The 16759-nt window shown below is 44.2% G+C and overlaps 1 protein-coding gene across 1 annotated transcript; it reads left to right on the forward strand.

Moving 5' to 3' along the window:
- The first annotated feature begins 3550 nt into the window (after positions 1–3550).
- LOC120839862 (uncharacterized protein K02A2.6-like) lies at positions 3551–7949 on the forward strand. Its single transcript, XM_040210240.3, has one exon. It carries the CDS (start codon positions 3793–3795, stop codon positions 7741–7743), a length of 3951 nt encoding a protein of 1316 aa, XP_040066174.2. The 5' UTR covers positions 3551–3792; the 3' UTR covers positions 7744–7949.
- Positions 7950–16759: the final 8810 nt, after the last annotated feature.

The following is a 16759-nucleotide window of genomic DNA, read 5'->3' on the forward strand; positions in this document are numbered from 1 at the left end:
AGTTATCATGCAAATCAATTGCCCAATGGTTGGGGATACTGGTAATCCATGAAACCTTTTACTTTTGTGGGTTGTAAAAGTTTAATATAAAAGAAATGAAAATCAACACTAATTAATTTCGAAATATTGAGTCTGAATAGTTACAGTGCTGTCTCCACTATGCTCCGTTTCACTTTAAGTTAAAGCATAGTGAACGGTATGGGCCATCCCAGCTGATCCAGCGCCGGAAGAGTATCACATGACTTTCCAGTTGTGTGGAACGGGAGGCAGAGCTCAAAGTCGCATCAGACTTGACGCTAAATTGACTGGGATGGCTCGTAGTGTATGCTGCGCTTCAACTGAAGGTGAAACGGAGTATAGCTGCTAAATTTGGCTTTGGAGTTCCGTGAGGCATATATATTACAGGCTACATTTCTGGTAACCGACATGTTGTCAACAAGTGCTGTGCTCAACAGTTACTAAGGTGTCAACTTGGGTATTAAGGCAACTTGGGACAAACATTTTATCTTCAATATACCCATTCATTAGCTAAATGTGTCTAGCCTTTGTTGGTTATAAGTTATAACTTATAAGTGCTAATTATTTTGGGAATTAAAATCAATGTTTGTCCTTTAAGATCATCAGAAGTTCTTTATTTCTCTGTCACGTAAGAAAGATTTTTTTTCCCTCACAAAGTTTACTTCACAATTAGGCTAAATGTCTTTTTTAGTGACTTCTCTGCTCAGAAAATTCTTGTGCAAGAACATTGGAGTAACAAACATCTGAAAGTTAAACATTTTGATTGGCTGAAAAAAGTTTTAAAAAAAGTGGAGCTTTTTATAAAAGCTATTACCTCGAAATAAAACTGGGATAGATCAACATGATTGAAAGCAGATTACAGAAAAGAGTATTCACGTTTTCTCAAGTGAAGTGAATAACTTCTTAGAGCGGTTCAGCAGCAGTGCTATTTGATGAACGACTTTCACACAGGCGAAGGTGGGGTGAAATCGCTGAGAGAGCTAGTCTGCGACTAATTTGCCCGAGACGAGGAAAGATAGAAACGAAGTTAGCACACTGCGGCTATGTATATGTGCTTGTCCGTTTTTAGCTGTCCTTGTTGTGGGTAAATTGATTTTTTTATAATGTAGCTCATGTAGAAAAGTAGTGGTCAATTGGCAATATATTGGGTGTCTCAAATAGTGGCCAGTCTCTTTAAATCGACCACAAAATTCGGTTTCTTAACCTGTCGCGCTAGGATTTTGTGCACCGTTGCCCACAGGTGGTGTATTTTTTTCTATAAAAATTGCAAAGAGCGAACTAACTGAGGAAAAAATAAAGAAAGAAAAAGGCTTAACTGCTATGGAAATGCAGCGAAGCCAACGGTCTTCAAAAATAGGGCGCCCTATTGTTTGAAGACTGGTGCCTTCGCTGAATTTCCAAAGGAGTTAACCCTTTTTCTTTCTTTACTTTTTCCTCAGGTAAGTTCGCTCTTTGCAATTTTTATAATAAAAAAATGCACCGCCTGTGGGCAACGCTGCAAAAACTCCTAGCGCAATAGGTTAAGAAACCAAATTTCGTGGTTGATTTAGAGAGCCTGGCTGCTACTTGAGACACCAAGTTAATGTTACACGAATGTTGAGGACAAAACATACCACAAATGTTTGCTGTGTGGTCATTGGAAATATATAAACAATGTTAATAAATTATGTTCCACTAATGTTGAGGGCATAACATACCACAAATGTTGAGGGCATAACATAGCACAAATGTTGAGGGCATAACATAGCACAAATGTTTACTGTGATGTTACGGGAATGTTTTCAGATAACGTTCCAGCGACATGACATTTTGCGGACATTAGCCACGTATACACAACGTTGGCGGACCACATTCCAGTAACATTGTGGCAACATTCGGTGCTACTATAGTAGCACCGAATACTACCCTATAGGGTAGTATACACAAACTGAGAACGATTAGTAAGAAAACATTCAATCCAAGACAAAATATTAGGATCAACATGCAAGTGACTGAGCTTGAAAAGTAAAAGTTTGTGAGAGACTTTCCCGAATGCCTTACAGCAATCTAGAAAGACGCAATCAACCTGGGAACCACGGTCGAGGATGGAAAGTAGGTCATTAGTGAAAGTGATAAGCTGGGTTTCGCAGGACAGTGATTTGCGAAAACCGTGTTGTGATGCAGTAAAAAAAGAATTTGAATCAAGAAAGTTAGCAAGATGTGAGTAAATTACGTGCTCTAAAATTTTGCAGGGAGTACTGATAAGGGAAATGGGTCGATAATTGGAAGGGTTATGTTTACTGCCTGATTTGTGAAGCGGAATCACCTTCCCAATTTTCCAGTCGTCTGGTAAAACGCCAAGGTTAACAGATTCTTGAAATATTTTGCAAAGAAAAATGGAAATGTAATTTTTAGTTCTCTTAAGAAATTTCGGTGTGATATTGTCAACGCCACAGGAGGAAGATGGTTTTAAATCATCAATAAGTTTTATAATTCCGTCATAGTCAAAAGCAAGTGGATCCATTTGAAAAAAACCATATCTCGGGAAAGTACCAGGGTAAACAGGAACAACATCACTAGCGAATTCTTTGACAAAATATTCATTAAAAACGGAAGCACAACTTTGACTAGGAACTACCACGCCATCATCACATGTCAGCGAAAGCACTGTATTTTTAGACCCGCTATACATATTCCAAAATTGTTTAGGACTGTTAGTTAGCATAGAGGGGAGGGTTACAGAAAAAAATGTTCGCTTGGCCTCCGCGATAGCGGTCTTATAGGAACAAGCTGCTGCGCTATAAGCTTCCCATCGTTCAGAAAGTCCAGTAAGCTTGGCAGTCCGGAAAAGACGTTTCTTTTTATTAGAAAGACGCTTAACAGATCTGTTGAACCAGGGCGATAAGTGGTTAGAAATGATAGGCCTACATGGGATAAAAGAGGTAATTAAAGAGCTTACTTTGGTTTTAAACATATTCCAATTGGCATCAACTGTGCGGTGTGAGAAATTAAAAAGGAACTCATCGAGAAAAGCAGCTAGTTCGCTATTAATGGTATCGAAGTTAGCTTTATCATAATCGAGAAAATGTTTCGTGGTTTTCTTTTCAAAATAAGCTGGAAGTTGCAAATAAAAGTGCAAAATCGAGTGATCGCTAATTCCCGGTAAGTAAGTTATGGATGAGACAAGGTCTGGGTCAGTAGATAGAATAAGGTCTAATATATTGGCCGTTGTACTGGTAACTCGGGTGGGTTCGGTGACAAGTTGTGAAAAGGAAAAATTGGCACAAAGGTTCAAGAACTCGGTGTAGTCGGAAGAGCCCCCAGATGCAATCGGGAACGCTCCGGACCAATCAATTAGCGGAAGGTTAAAATCGCCTAGTAATAACAAAGGGGCACGAGGAAATCTAGAAGAGATAACGTTCAGCGCGTCATACAGATCAGAAGTAAAATTTGCAGGGGCATTAGGGGGGCGGTAGCAGACACACATGATAATATATCTGTGCAGGCATCGCAAACGCACACAAACAAGTTCAAGTGGGGTGACAATTGTTACAAGATGAGCCGACAGATGGCGCCACCACCCAAGGCATGCGGTGGCGTACGCGCCTTCCCCCTTCCTCTACGCCAGGAGACGAAGAAACCGGCGAGCATGGCGGACGCAGATACCGTCCACGTTGTAACCTTTTGTCAAGCATTAAACTAGTTACGTTCGATAACACGCCTTTTTGAAACATGGTGTCAGAAGCGGCAATAGCCAACGCTTGAGCTACGACCGCCACGACCACGGAAGCAAGCATGGACAGGATCCCGCCGCCGCCGAAGTTTGAAAACGCCAGCAACGCTGCGGAACAATGGCGCACGTTCAAACAAGCCTTCACGCTGTACCTGAAAGCGACCGATGCCGCTGGAGCATCATCGGAAAGGCAAGTCGCACTTCTTCTCACGGTTGGAGGACCAAGCCTGCTAGACATTTACAATACTCTGGACTTCGGAGAGTGTACGGAAGCGAGACCGCACCCTGAATTTGACTTCGACCACGTTGTGAAGCTACTGGATGCGCACTTTCTGCCGAAGCAGAACGAAGTGTACTCACGCTACATCTTTCGCACTCGAGTACAACTCCCCGACGAGAGGTTCGACACGTTTTTAACCGATCTCAAATTGAAGACTCGGGACTGCAACTTCGGACCTGAAAAGGAGAAGATGATTCGAGACCAGATTGTCTGCGGAGTGAATGACGAGAAAGCGCGAGCGGACATTCTAAAACTTGATGAACCGTCGCTTGGAAAGGTTGTCAAGGTATGTCTAGCGCATGAGTCAACGAAGCTGCAACTTAAAGTCTTCAAGGAAGGCAGACCAGCAACTGAGGAAGTTCATGCAGTGAAAGACAGACGCCGTCGTCTACCACCTGTTGACCGAGCAAAAGATAAAAAGACAAGTTCGAATCAAGCAGTACAGCATTGTAAGTACTGTGGAAGCGATCATGCACGTGCTAGAAATGCTTGTCCAGCATGGAACAAAACATGCAACAAATGCAAAAAACAGAACCATTTTGCAGTTGTGTGTAAAAACAGCAAGACTGTTGCCAGTTTGGAGCCAGAAGACGACACAGATGAAATACTGATGGTGCAAAGCGGCAAACCAAGTCCACTGTTTGCGACTTTAAATCTGAACCAAGAAGGAATAAGGTTCCAGGTTGACAGCGGGGCTGCTGTAAATGTCATCACTAAGAGAAATGTGTCGCCTGATCAGATAATGCCGACGTCTACAACGCTGAGAATGTGGAATGGTACCAAGGTAGTGCCATACGGCAAGGCGAGGTTGAATGTAACCACTGCTAATGGACACAAGCACATTGTTGACTTTGTCGTGGTGCGTGATGACCTCAGACCCCTTATCGGACGAAAGACAGCCGAGCAGATGGGACTGATCACAGTGAATTACAGTCTGGTTGCCAGCATCAGTGCTGCAGGTGCACAGGGTGCACTGGAACAGATCATGGAAAGACACTCCGACGTCTTCGGACAGTCTTTAGGCTCATTACCTGGACTTGTACACCTGGTGACTAAACCTGCTGCAAGCCCAAAGGCGGTGACAGGCTGTCGGGTGCCAGTGAGTGTTAAACCGCAGCTAGAAAAGACAATCAGAAACCTAGAACAAAGGGGAATCATCAAAAGTGTCACCGAACCAACCCCGTGGGTGAGCCGAATGGTTGTTGCCACGAAGAAAAATGGTGATATGAGAATCTGCATTGATCCTCAAGCTCTTAATGAAGTTTTGGAGCGAGAGCGACACCCCTTGCCAATCTTGGACGACATTCTGCCCGAAGTTGCTAAAGCCAAGGTCTTCTCGAAGCTGGACCTGTGTGACGGCTATTGGCAGTGCATCTTGGACGAAGAGTCAAGTGTACTCACCACCTTTCAGACACCAATGGGACGCTACCGATGGCTACGCCTTCCATTTGGACTTGCTGTCAGTAGTGAAATCTTTCAGAAAAGACTGCAGTCAGCTCTGGATGGACTGAGTGGTGTGCTGTGTGTGGCAGATGACATTCTAGTGTATGGTATCGGCGAAACCGATGCAGAAGCGCGCAGTGACCATGACAAGAAGCTGGAAAACCTGCTGCAGAGATGTCAGAAGATTGGTGTGCGACTCAACCGAGACAAGACGGAGCTGCATCGCACAAGTACAACATTTCTGGGGCACCTGCTGACAAAAGACGGACTACGTGTTGACCCTGAAAAGGTCAGAGCCATTCAAGAAATGCCCCCACCAACTGACGTCCAAGGTGTGCAACGCTTTTGTGGAATGGTCAATTACCTTGCACGCTTTCTGCCAAAGCTCTCCCAGGTCACAGAACCGCTCAGAAAGCTGGTCATCAACAGTGAACCATGGGCATGGAGCGATGAACAAGACAACGCAATTCAAGAGACAAAGAACTTGGTAGCAAGAGCCCCAGTGTTGGCATATTACAATCCGCAGAAACCGCTGATGGTACAATGCGATGCCAGTGAACGTGGCTTAGGAGCTGCACTCCTTCAAGATGGACAGCCATTATCCTTTGCGAGCAGAGCTCTCACGCCTACTGAAGTCCGGTATGCGCAGATAGAGAAGGAGATGCTTGCCATAGTCTTTTCGTTGAACAAGTTTCACCAGTACACTTTCGGAAGACTGACGACTGTAATCACAGAGCATAAGCCACTACAAGCCATCATGAAGAAGCAGCTGGACCAAGTTCCAAGAAGACTGCAAGGGATGATCCTACAGACTCAACGCTACAACATTGACCTGCAGTACCGACCAGGAAAGGAACTTCTACTGGCCGATACGATGTCACGAGCATTCTTGCCAGACGACCATTGCGAACAGCAGCTTGAAGACATCAACGTGGTGAACCACCTACCTGTGCGAAAGGATACTGCAGAGAAGATCCGCAACGCAACCCTGAGGGATGAAACCTTGCAAAAGCTGACAGCAGTGATCCTAACAGGATGGCCACAGGAAAGGCACAATGTTGCACCAGAAATCAGGATGTACTTCCCTTTCCGAGACGAACTTGTCGTGGAAGATGACATTGTTTACAAGGGACAACGACTGGTGATACCAAAAGCACTTCGGGGAGAGATGAAAGAAAAGCTACATTCATCACACATGGGTATCGAAAGCACTCTACGACGTGCACGTGACAGTATTTTCTGGCCGAGCATGAATGCTGAAATCAAGGACCACATATCAGCCTGTAATGTGTGTCAGAAACATGCACCAGCGCAACAACGAGAGACGCTGAAACCACACCCGAGACCAGACTTTCCGTGGGAACGTGTTGGATGCGACATACTGGAGCACAAGAACAAGCACTTCCTAGTCACAGTGGACTATTACAGCAACTTCTGGGAGGTCGACCAACTCAACTCGTTAACATCTGCCCATGTGATACGCAGACTGAAAGCACACTTCGCAAGACACGGCATCCCAAGTGTTCTGATCACAGACAACGGCTCACAGTTCGCTTGTGAAGCGTTCAACAAATTCTCAATCGATTGGAATTTCGAACATGTCACGTCCAGCCCACGATACCCAAGATCGAACGGTATGGCTGAGTCTGCCGTGAAGACTGTCAAAATGCTCTTAAAGAAAGCAGACGAAAGCAATGGCGATCCTCAGATGGCATTTCTCGACCATCGTAACACGCCGCTGCAACACATGCATGCAAGCCCTGCACAGCTCCTCATGGGTCGACGCACACGCACATGTGTACCAACGACAACTAAGCAGCTGCTGCCAAAAACTGTCAGTGCCAGAAACCAGTTGGAGCAGAAGAAACGAAGGATGGTTTTCTATCACGACAAACAGGCTAAAGACCTCCATCCTCTGAGCATGGGACAAGATGTGATGGTTCTTCCAACCAAAGAAGCATTATGGACAAAGGGAACCATCAAGGAGCAATGTGGTGACAGGTCATATAAGGTACAGGTCAGTGACGGCGTGCTACGCCGCAACAGAGTGCACATACGAGATGTACCCAGTTGCCAACAGGCTGAAGCAGATGTCCCTACTACTACTCAGGACGATCGTGGGCACCACAGAACACCCCAGGTCAAAAGTTCCCCTCAGCGCGAACCAGACACGACACCAGTACCTGAGACGTACGAGCCTGACCACCAATTCGCCCCAATCCATACCCCTACGCGCCCAAAGAGAACAGCAGCTCTACCAAAGAAGTTTCAAGACTTTATTGTGGGGTAGTCCCTACTTAAACAAAGGAGGATGTTACAAGATGAGCCGACAGATGGCGCCACCACCCAAGGCATGCGGTGGCGTACGCGCCTTCCCCCTTCCTCTAGGCCAGGAGACGAAGAAACCGGCGAGCATGGCGGACGCAGATACCGTCCACGTTGTAACCTTTTGTCAAGCATTAAACTAGTTACGTTCGATAACACGCCTTTTTGAAACAACAATATCGACATGAAAACATTCCATGCTATCGTTTACTGCGATTAAAACCCCGCCACCCCGCCTATCACTCCTATTATGCCTAAAAAACCTATACCCCTTGGAACAATGAAAAATCTCGCTGTCACGAACACCGCTCGAAAGCCAAGTTTCTGTTAAAACAACAATATAACTAGATGACGCATCAACAATTGATGACAAATCGTCTCGGTTGTGAATGACGCTTCTTATGTTAGTGAAAAGAACAGAAAAGTTATTTGGAAAGGAGATGCAGCAACGTGCTTCACCAGATAAAACTTCCCCTAATTCCGAGGCAGGTCTGTTCCCACTACGTCTAGTTAGTTATGTGGCAGCTTCGTAAACATGGCTTGTGGCATAATTAAAATGAAATTGCTTATCACCAATAACCAGTTTGTCGAACTGGAGTTTAAAAGGACTAACTTGAGCACGGGCAAATTCCAAGAGCTTCTTCCTCGCGAATTGTACATTTTTAGCATAGTCTTCACTGACCGAAACACCTGTATCTTTTAGTTTGTAACACGACCTTATAACAGCCTCCTTCTGCTTAAAAAAAGAAAACTTCACAACAATGGGCCTGTTTATAGAAGGATTAAATCTCCCAATCCGATGGGCCCACTCAATTAATTCTGGGTCAACCCTTATACCAAGTTTCTCGTTACAGACTTCAAGAATCAGCCTTTCGGACTCCGCCCATGTTTCCCTCGCAGCGTCCTTCAGGCCGAAGAACAGTAAGTTAGATCGCCGCGAACGGCTCTCAGCGTCATCAGTTTGCCGCTTAAGTTGAGCGATTTCGGTTAGAGCGGACACAACTTTCGCCTCAATTTCTTTTGTAGTATTAACAGTGGATTTACATAGTGCGAGGTCACTTTCAATGATAACGACACGAGCGGTCAGTGCGGAAATCGAGTCATTCGTGCGCTTTTGTTCCTCGGTGATTTCTCTTAATTGGCTCACGATTCCTGCCTGGCCGTCGTATAATTGCGAGACAATCGACTCGATTTTCGCCAATGACTGAGCCTCGTCTTTAGTCATGGGACCAGGGTTTCGTTCAACATCGCCACAGAGTAGCAATAACAAGTCTAGAAAGCGCTTAAGACAATACCGTGGGCACGGCAGAACTACAAGACAAAGGTTATTGCTTCTTATAGAGCAGGAAAGGTTTTCCGTACTAACCTGCACGATAAACAGAAGCGGAACATTAGCCATCATAGCTGTGGCTTGCTTGCCGTGCCCACTGGTCGAAAGATCCTGGAACGATGCTTTTGAAGGAAGGTAGCTTGCCGTCGATGACCATGGGGCTGTCGATTCAAACAGCAGCGGCGGGGGTAGATATATATATATATATATATATCAGGGTGTCGAACCGAACCGAAAACCGGAACCGAACCGGTATTTTTTCCGGAACTGAACCCGAACCCGAACCGTTATATTGTTATCGCGATGAACCCGAACCGGAACTGAACCGGAAAAAAAATAACGGTTACCGGCTCATGTCAAAACGGTTCGGCCACGCGCTGTTGACAATGAATGTGCTATCAATGCCATTTGTTTTTTAAGTGCCGTCAACTGACACACACCTCGCTTACATATTTTTCTTCTCCACTCAGTCTTAGAAATATAAACGCTGCATTCATGAATCTTGACAAACGCTGCATCCATGAATCTTGACATAGGAACCAGTATTGCGCTGGTCGCGGCTTGCACGGAAGAAAAAGAATTGAAAGACTGTGCAAAAAAAAAAAAAAATAAAGAAAATATCGCGTCACGGGATTTCATTTTCCTACAATCTCGTAAATCCTAAATGCTACTGTGTGCTCATTTCATAACACGTTTCTAGAACGCGCGAGTTCTTGAAGCTTGCTTCCATCGGAATGAGAAAAGAAAAGGATGTGGAGTTTGGTAATAATGCATCCGGTTTCGTCTAGGCACTTAGAAGCTAACATATTTGTGAGACAGCGAACTCTTCTATTTTAATATTTATCCTATTACGTCCTTCTGGCGTTGTGTTCGGTGAAGTGTTTTTCATATTCCGTATCTTGTTTAATGAAAACTTCTTTAAGGGTCTAATTTGAGTTACCGAAGGCTAGTTCAAATAAAGAAAGCTGTATTTTCTCCCCACTGTTCCTTCAATTGCTTACACGCCGAGGTGGCGGGATAGTTAGCGAGTTCTACTTGTAAGTGGGTTTGTAAGGAGGTCGCGGATTTTACAGCTACTGCGTCGGACCCAATTAGATGAAGTCCGAATGCGTAAACGTCGGTGAGGTAACCTTTGAGTGCACATAAAGAAACCATTCCTGGTAGAAATCCCTGAGCCTTACACTACGATGTATCCCGTTTCGTATGTGCTGATTTCAGTTGTTTTATTTGTTATTTATTTTGATGTTGCAATTTGTCATTTATAATTTCCGAACCGGTTCGCGAACCGGTTCAGCGCCCCGAACCGGTTCGCGGATCGAATTAATCGAACCGGAACTGAACCGGAACAAAATAAATTCACCTGAACCTGAACCGTAACCGAACCCGTATTTTTTTCGGTTCGACACACTGATATATATATATATATATTAGTTTATTCGGCTTTTTTTTTTTTTGCGTAGTTGTTTAGTGCCAGTTTCCCCAGTTTCGTGTCCTTGGACCAATAAATATCGACACCACCCTCTGGACAGGTGCCGCCGTCGCTCATAGATGGCTGCACATAGTACAGCTCCGCTTCTGTTGCTTCTTGACCACACTGTAAAAAAAAGGGTGTATTCTTACACCCTTTGTCTCATATAATCCACCCTAAAACTTCAGTTCGACGTATGGCGCACTGACGTCGATCTGACGGTACTAACTTTCACAAGAGGCTTGATAGCCACGAGGTACAACTTATTAAAATAGTGAATGCACGTGTTACTGGTTAAAGTTTCGGGGTGCATTATATGGAACAAAGAGGTGTAACGTGATAGTTTTTTTTTTTTTTTTTTTTAGAGTGCAGAGAGAAAAAGCATAATGTTTTTTTTATGATAGTTTATTTTATTTTTTTACAATTAAAATGCGATTTACGAAGCGGACATTCGGACGCATTGTTTCTTTGTTATCACATGTTGTTTTTTTTTTGTTGTTTTTGTGTTTTTTTTTTTTTTTTTGCGGTTACCCACAAAAGCGAGATTTCCTCAGGCGCTAGTCAGCCCTGGATTGTGGTTAATCCCCAGCGCAGGGCGGATTCGCGGTCCGTGCAGCCTCGAACAACCTTGCCGGGATCCGACCTGGCCCGCTGACACCGTTATCGCCTCAAGCTGCCACGCTTTGCGACAAGTCCACGTAATTCGATGGCGATAAGAGGCGCGGCTACGGATTAACTCCAACTTCGCATCTTGTTTCCTGAGTCTGTGCGCGCTGGTTGCGTAAAACGCGCGACGGGCTCTCAGCGTCGACTGCCGCATCAGCATCGCGCTCGAGCGACCAACTAGATTCCTCGGCCGCCGCAAGGCGGGAGTTATCAAAGCCGCTCCCAGCAAAAGAGATAAACAAAGAGCGCCAACAACGGCGGCGGCTGCTCAGCTGCGCAACAGATGGAGAAGTCTCGATGCAATCTGGTTTGGGGATGTTTATTTTTATTTCTGGCTCCCTGGTCGAGCTTTGCGGCCAAGGACCACTTCCTCTTGCAGGAGCAGACGAGCTTGTTCCGCGCCATGTCGCGACGTGGCTAGGCGATGGGGTTGGTGGCTTAGAGCGTAGCGAAGCGGCAGGGGGGGGAGTGTGTTTCAAGAAAGCCGCTAGGAGCGCCGAGGGCGCTCGTAGTAAATATTTGTCGCGCCATCTGTGAATCGGGGTAACATATATTTCCCCGGCTCGTCATATATTTCCTGTCGCCTAGATAAACCTTGTAAGGTTGAACCAGCGTTGGAAAAAATACTCGATAAAAGTATTGAATTTAAGTTACTAAATACCTGCTTCATAAAGTGTTTAAAATATCACTCGAGTTACTTTGACTGTAAAGTATCTTGAGTTGAGCACACATATTAAGAAATGTAATTCAATTACTTTTGAAGGTACTTCCGCATTGCGTAATTTGTATCGACGTCAGTGACGAACAGAATTATACAGTTGCGCAAATCTGGTTTGCCAGAAGGATTTATTAGCGCGAAACAGCACAAAACGGAAAACAAATAAAAAAAAAATCATCGTAGGGCTATTTTATGCAGTCCGGCCATAAGGAGCACAATATCACTGATACATTTTACAAAACATTTCTGTGGCAAACAAAAATAAATAATAAAAGGTCGCTTTAGGTATTTGCAACTTTAACGACATATATGGGGCGCGCTAGTGCCTGTCAAAATGGCTGTCATTTGGATGATCGTCGTAGAACAGCAGTAAAAGGCGGGGTCTGCGACGCGTAATTAATTATGGTTTTGCTTTATACAAGCAGCCTTACTTTATTTTTTCCCGCCACGAAGGTGTAGGTAAGCGCCTTTCTTGTAAAGCCAATCATCCAGGAGCTAGGGAACGCGATTCTCTCACCGCGGTACCACCATCGCTGAAAGTTGCGAATAGTGACATCGCTGAATACCCCGTCCTGCGGCAGACCTTAGACGCATCGTTCAACTGCAATCCATATACCCTATATGGGGAGTCCACTATAAACTAACTTGGGATACGGAAATCAGTGAATGGATAACAAAGAGAACCCACATAATAGCCACGGCACTGGTCGCACCTTCTTGAAGTAGGTTGCGTCCAGAAAGGCACTCAACGTTGGGAGACGCTTTGTTGCCATTTTGAGAGGTCATCCTGGTCGTAGTTAGTTTCCTGTGTTTTACTCTGGTTATCAATGTTCGCTTACAGACAGTTTTCGCGAGAGCAATAGGTGACGGACTTACGACGAAAAGAAAAGAAACAAAAGAAACTTCGACGTTTTGACATAAAAAGTCAAATATACAACGAACAAAAAAAAAGTTTCTTCACTTTGTGTTCATTTCTCATTTTTCTTATATTTGTTATTTTCTTAACACTGAAGTCTGCATTGTTGTCGTGGGTCGTTTTCTGTTCTGCGTTACGCCTCAGCGTGGCAATCTTTACTTCGGTACAACCACCCCTTTTGTTTAAGTGTTTTTTGTTGTTTTTTTTTTTTTTTTTGGTGGGAGGGGAGGGATTTTACGAAAAAAAGGCGCCTTTGGGAAGGCGGCGGGGAAAACCTTCATTGTATGAACTTCGGTGTGAAATATGAGTCACAATAGGCACAAAAGCGATGTTTTTACGAGCTCAATCTAAGGCATCGTAGCTTATTGGAGCTAGCAACAGGATTGGTTGCTCGAAAGAAATTTCAGGTTTGCTTGTGCCACGCCCACGCCACTTCATACCGAAAAACTCGGAAAATGGCGGAATGTCAAAAATGTATTTGAAATAATGAGCAAAAGATGTTCAGAAATGTAGTTAAAATACACTATTAAATACTCTCAATCAAAAGACTTTGCAAGATACCAAGATACTTCAAAAAGTATTTGAAATACAGTATCTTGAGTAGAGTTTTTGAGAGAGGCACAAGTCTGGGTTGAACCGATTTTCTCCAGAAGTAACGCTTATTACTCCCCCTCCCACTGTGCATTTCTGACTGCAACAATCTGTATCAAGCTTGGTGACAACAAATGACCAGTCTTGGGCTATAACTAGTTAGTAGTAACGCGTTACCGGCAAGTAGTTACTTTTTTCAGTAACTTGTAAGTGCAACTCGTTCCTGCTTAGTGAAAATAACTTGTAACTGTAACAAGGTTACTATTTTTCGAAAGCTACCGTGAAGAGTAACGTCGTTGCAGTTGCTTTCTCATATTTATGTGCAAAAATATTGCAAACACGACCACCAAATCGTCTCGCAACTCGTGAGAGAGTCTCAACTCCTGATACGGGAGGGGCACAGCAAAAACTGCTGCAAAAACCGTCTGGAGTAAACGAACAAAAAAAGGGGAAACTAAATTTTGGGTGGTGCTGCTTCGCCAAGTTGGTCCCGCTAACCGGGAGGGTGGGGACGTTCGTGTCCATACCCGCCGTGCATGGTACATCGCCCACAGCGCACGCAAAGAGGGACCGAGTGCCTTTCGCGGAGGATAGCTTTTGGTCACTGTCGCCCCAAACGTCCGCAGGCTTACGGCACCGCCGATTGTCCGAACCCCGTCTTCAGTGCCGCCAAGCATAGGTTTCCTTCCCCTCTAAACTGAATTTTTGCAACCCAATTACCGGCCTTGCCCCTTGCCTCCCGTCACCCCCTTGTCCCCCATTGCTCTGCTTGTTGGGTCCCGCCACTTGAGAAACAGTATTCGCTCGAAACGTCTCTGTCGCTCTGCTTGTTTGTGTGTTTTCTTGAAATTGAAAAAAAAAAAAAAAAAAAGAAAATTGCCCTTAGCCGGGACCAGGGGCGCTTGGCCATCAATTGATTTATACGTATTCATGTCGTGGGCTTTCCGGGTGGTCTCGTCTAGTTGCGGTGGCGAGATGGAGAAGCGCAAACGTGTCCGATCTGGTTAGGAAATGGCGGATAAAATGTACACGCAGTGGTCGTTTGTAGCTCGATCAGTGTTTCTTTTGCATCGCTGCCTGTTCAGCGGGTTTGACAGAGGGATGTTGCCGCAACATTGCTCTCCAAGTTTTCAAGAGAAGCTTCGTGTTTCATAAAAGATTGTGATCATGCAGTGGAAAACGATTCGGCAGACGAGTGGCATAAGAAAACATCTACAAAGCTGATTGCAACTTATATTAATATTCACTTCACATTTGCACGATTTTTATTGCTTTCGTCCGATTTCGCTTCACCAAAGCAATCCGAAATTAGTATTGACCAACTGTAAACTCGCACCACAATTGGATATATGCAAGAGATCTAGACGAGTGTTGCTGTATTAGTGTATACCTTATGGTGGTCGCGCTTATTTTAAGGTTCTTTATGGATCATCAACAAGTATCACTATGTTAAATATTAAAAAAAAACTAAAGTCGCCGGTATTTGTTCTACGGAATAAACTGTAAATTCTTCATCATATAGCGGATTTACCCGGATACTGTCTTAAATTATGATCTTGTTCAGGGAGCTATTTATGGTAAAAATTGAAATAGGAAGAACCAAACACGTTAATATTGACTATTAAGGAAATCTTAATATCTAAAAAAAATCAGATTCACTATTGTGAACATTACAATGTCTTATCAAAAATCTATGCTGATTTAAAGGCATATTAAGAAACATACATCTTAAATGTGTGTGTGTTTTTTCGTAAGTAACGACGAAGTAACGGCATTAGCGTAATTGTCGCAACCTCTGATGCAACAAAATTTAAGGAACTTTTATTAGATATGGTATTCTAGATTTATGCGTACGGTATCTATTTTGTGTGTATATTTTTCAACTACTTCGATGTTTTTGTCTTTGAATTGTTTTCATACGCTTTTCCTCGGTGAGTTTTTTCCTCCCTTTTTTCCGTTTCGTACCCACCGCTTATGTAATACAACCAAGGAGGTTCCTAAGGTATTTAAATGAATAACTAAAGGTAACACTCCAACGAGTTGCTTTTTTATGTTTGTCACTGTAACAGGGCTACTTTTTTGCCTGCGTAACTGTAACTCTAACACTGCTACATTCTAGCAGTAACGTGCCCATAACTCCAAATGACCACAACTATTTTTTTTTATTTTATCTTTTTTTTTACGCCGAGGGTTGCTAGGTTGTTTTGAATAATGACTATATAACGATGCATTTTTGTCTTCTTATTTTCATCGTGGTTTTATTTCAGCTTTATTATAAGGAAAGTGAGTTTGATCTATTCCCCTTGTGTAATTCCTCACAGGCAGGCGAGCGGCTCGCCACATTATGCTTCCTTATCAAATTGAAGGTCGTGAATCTCGTGATCAAATTCAGGCCTCGCTTTTAGAAGTACACCAATCGTCATTCGTCAGCCAGGCGCAACGATGGAGTGTTAGGAAAGCAACATAATGCCTCGAGAGCTGAGTTCGTTCAATGCTGCGCCACATGCACTGGCGCATCAGTTGTCGCAACTTGGGAAAGAAACAACTCCAGGTGAGACGTGAGGTTCGGACGCAGAATCCTAAACCTCCGTGCACAGGTTCACCTTCTCAGTCATTAAGAGGAAGCGCGGCGAATTAAAATGGTTTTTGACTTCGTCTTTTTAATGCATTACTTTAATCGATGCGTGGCAAGCATTAAAAAAAAAGTTTCCATACGTGTCCCGCTAAATTGCCGACAACGTGATCAATAATAAGCCGTACAAAGACCATTGAAAGCACCCAGTGTAAGGCAATAGGGAGCTTTCGTAGATCACGTTTCCTCCTCCGCTAAGCCATCTGCAACGTACAGGCTGCTACTGCGCCTGCGCGCCGATGGCCTCGGCTGTAGAGTTCCCGGTACCGAAGCAGGTTGCGGAGAGCGTTCCGGGACGGCGAAAACGATCTTCGAAAACTCCCTAATTTAGATATGAAAAAGTAACGCAAGAGTAACGTGCGTTACTTTTAATTGGTAACAGTTAGATATTCCTTTCATTGTGAGGTAACGTAAGTCGGTAACGCGTTACTTTGTTTTGCAAGTAGCGAGTAACGTATTTCGTGTTTCTTTTTGTTTGTTTTTTCGGTAACGATTACAATTCTGGTTACGTCTCTGCGGGGAGATCTCACGTCGGGGACGGACGCCACGTAACGGATGAAGCGTTGCCCGGGTCTATTTAGTTGACCGAATCTTTGCGATTTCACCAAACACTAATCATTTCTTCCCTTACAAAATGCCCTTGAGGGGAAACCCCCAACC

Source organism: Ixodes scapularis, unplaced genomic scaffold (assembly GCF_016920785.2).
Source record: "Ixodes scapularis isolate PalLabHiFi unplaced genomic scaffold, ASM1692078v2 PGA_scaffold1__304_contigs__length_218370807, whole genome shotgun sequence".
Taxonomy (NCBI): domain Eukaryota; kingdom Metazoa; phylum Arthropoda; class Arachnida; order Ixodida; family Ixodidae; genus Ixodes; species Ixodes scapularis.